At 53.3% G+C, this 1744-nt stretch overlaps 1 protein-coding gene across 13 annotated transcripts in view; it reads right to left on the bottom strand.

Moving 5' to 3' along the window:
- Positions 1 to 428: 428 nt before the first annotated feature.
- Mink1 (misshapen-like kinase 1) overlaps positions 429 to 1744 on the bottom strand; it is a 52528-nt gene continuing 51212 nt past the window's right edge. For 9 of the 13 annotated variants that reach the window (XM_006246717.5, XM_063269035.1, XM_006246716.5 and 6 more), the window contains 2 exons: positions 1566 to 1705; positions 437 to 1268 (listed from right to left, as the gene is read on the bottom strand). In XM_006246717.5, the coding sequence (XP_006246779.1) occupies positions 1185 to 1268; positions 1566 to 1705 (224 nt within the window). In that variant the 3' untranslated portion in view covers positions 437 to 1184. Of the gene's footprint in view, positions 1269 to 1565; positions 1706 to 1744 lie in introns of those variants that run through there. The other 4 variants (NM_001414352.1, NM_001271136.2, NM_001414353.1 and 1 more) reach the window with 2 other exon arrangements.

Genomic DNA, 1744 nt, shown 5'->3' with positions numbered 1-1744 from the left:
GGAGAGGTTGTGTGGTCACGTGAGTGGGTCTGACTCCTTGGGGATAGTAGAAGATGAGTGGGTGGTTTGGTCAGGCACTTGGAGCCAATTGGTTCAGTTTTGCTCTTGGCTCCTTTTAACCTAAAGAATGTGTATCTAGTTGATAGCCAATGAGGTTTTACAAGACCTAGATATAGAAACACTGAAGCCTGAAGTCTGGCCTGGCCCTGCTGGGGCTGGTAAAAACTAAATATTCTCAAAGGATCCTTCGGGGATAGGACTGAGAATGACCTGGCCCCCTCTGCCATGTCGTCTAGGATTCTAGGCCTCGCAGCGTCCACCTTATCTCTTCATCTCTGGCACTTCCTCTACCCTCTGCAGTTCCAACTCTCAAAGCTCTCCCTAGAAAGCATCCAGGACTGAGAGAGAACAATGATAGGACTTCAAAATGGTGGAAGCTGGTTGAATTGTCTTTATTAACAAAGGGGATATCCAAGGCCACTACATTGAGAAAGGATACAGGAGGGAGAAGGGCTACTTGCTGCTCACACTATATACAGATGCAAGCAAGGGAGGATAGAGGGTGGGAGCTCTGAGCCCTCTCCCTCTAGGGAAGGGAAGAGGAAAGATGGGGTGGGGGTGGGGAGGAAAGGGGGGAATGTTTTGGCTATGGGGTCCCTCCTCCATTCCCTGGGGACTGAGGGGGGAAATCATTAAAGTGCTTTCAGAAATGAGGAAATGGTCCCTGCCCCTGGAGTGGCTGGTGACCCCCCCCAACCCAGGGCCCAGTGAATACCCCCCCCAGAGTCTGGTACATTCAAGGGGGGAGCCGGCTCCCCTGGCGTGCAAAAAAGGGGTCAGGGCCCTGCTCAGTCAGCAGCAATGGGGTAAGGGGTCCAAGCCCCAAGCACTCTCTTCTGTAGAGAAAAGGGAGGAGCAAGTCCCACTCAATTCCTGGTAAGGGGAAGGAAGCTGTGTCATCCCCCAGAAGTTAAGGAAAGGCAGTTTTGAGAATGTCGGGAGAAAGGATGGTCACGTGATCACAAAAGCTTCAGGAATATGAGGTCACGTTCCCAGCAGGCTCCAGTGAATCAAACCATTAAAAGCAAAAGCCCAAGGGGGGTGGGAGGGCAGGGGCGGCCTGGGTAGTCTGGCTGTGGGGACAGAGCTGGGTCCATGTGGGGAGCCCCAGCCCAGGGGCCTCGTCACCAGTTCATGATGCAGTTACGGTTCAGAGTCATAAAGTAAACTTGGCTGCTTCCTCCAGAGCGGACTGAGGCAAAAAACACCTGGATGAAATAGAAAAGACATCACCAAGGGCTAAAGTGTGGGGGTGGGCAGGGAAGAGAGACGAAAGAGGAAGTGGATGACACCTGTTTCTCTCCATCCCCAAGGAAAGGCAAAGTGTTATCAGGTCCCTGGGGTAAAGGCAACAGAGCCCACGGGGTGGGGTAAGGGGGGATGGTGTGGCTCTGACAGCCTCAGAACAGCAGAACCATTCCACACTCCAGATCCCTGCCCAGAGCAAGGTCTGGAGAGCGGCCCATGACCAGGACTAGGCTCCTCTCAGAGATACATTGCCTCACCTTATCATTCCGCTCACACAGGAACTTGAGCCTCTGGGCTCGTTTGTGCATGAAGACCCCATCTAGGTGGCCTGTCTCCACAGAGCGGATCTCTATGGCCTTCTCACCCCAGCCCATTATCTGGTTGGAGCAGATGTAGGCTGAAGGGAGAAGATGGTGAAGGGCTGTAAGGAGGCTTT

The sequence above is a fragment of the Rattus norvegicus genome, chromosome 10 (assembly GCF_036323735.1).
Source record: "Rattus norvegicus strain BN/NHsdMcwi chromosome 10, GRCr8, whole genome shotgun sequence".
In the NCBI taxonomy this organism is placed as follows: Eukaryota; Metazoa; Chordata; class Mammalia; order Rodentia; family Muridae; genus Rattus; species Rattus norvegicus.
This window is presented reverse-complemented; position numbering and strand designations above follow the sequence as displayed.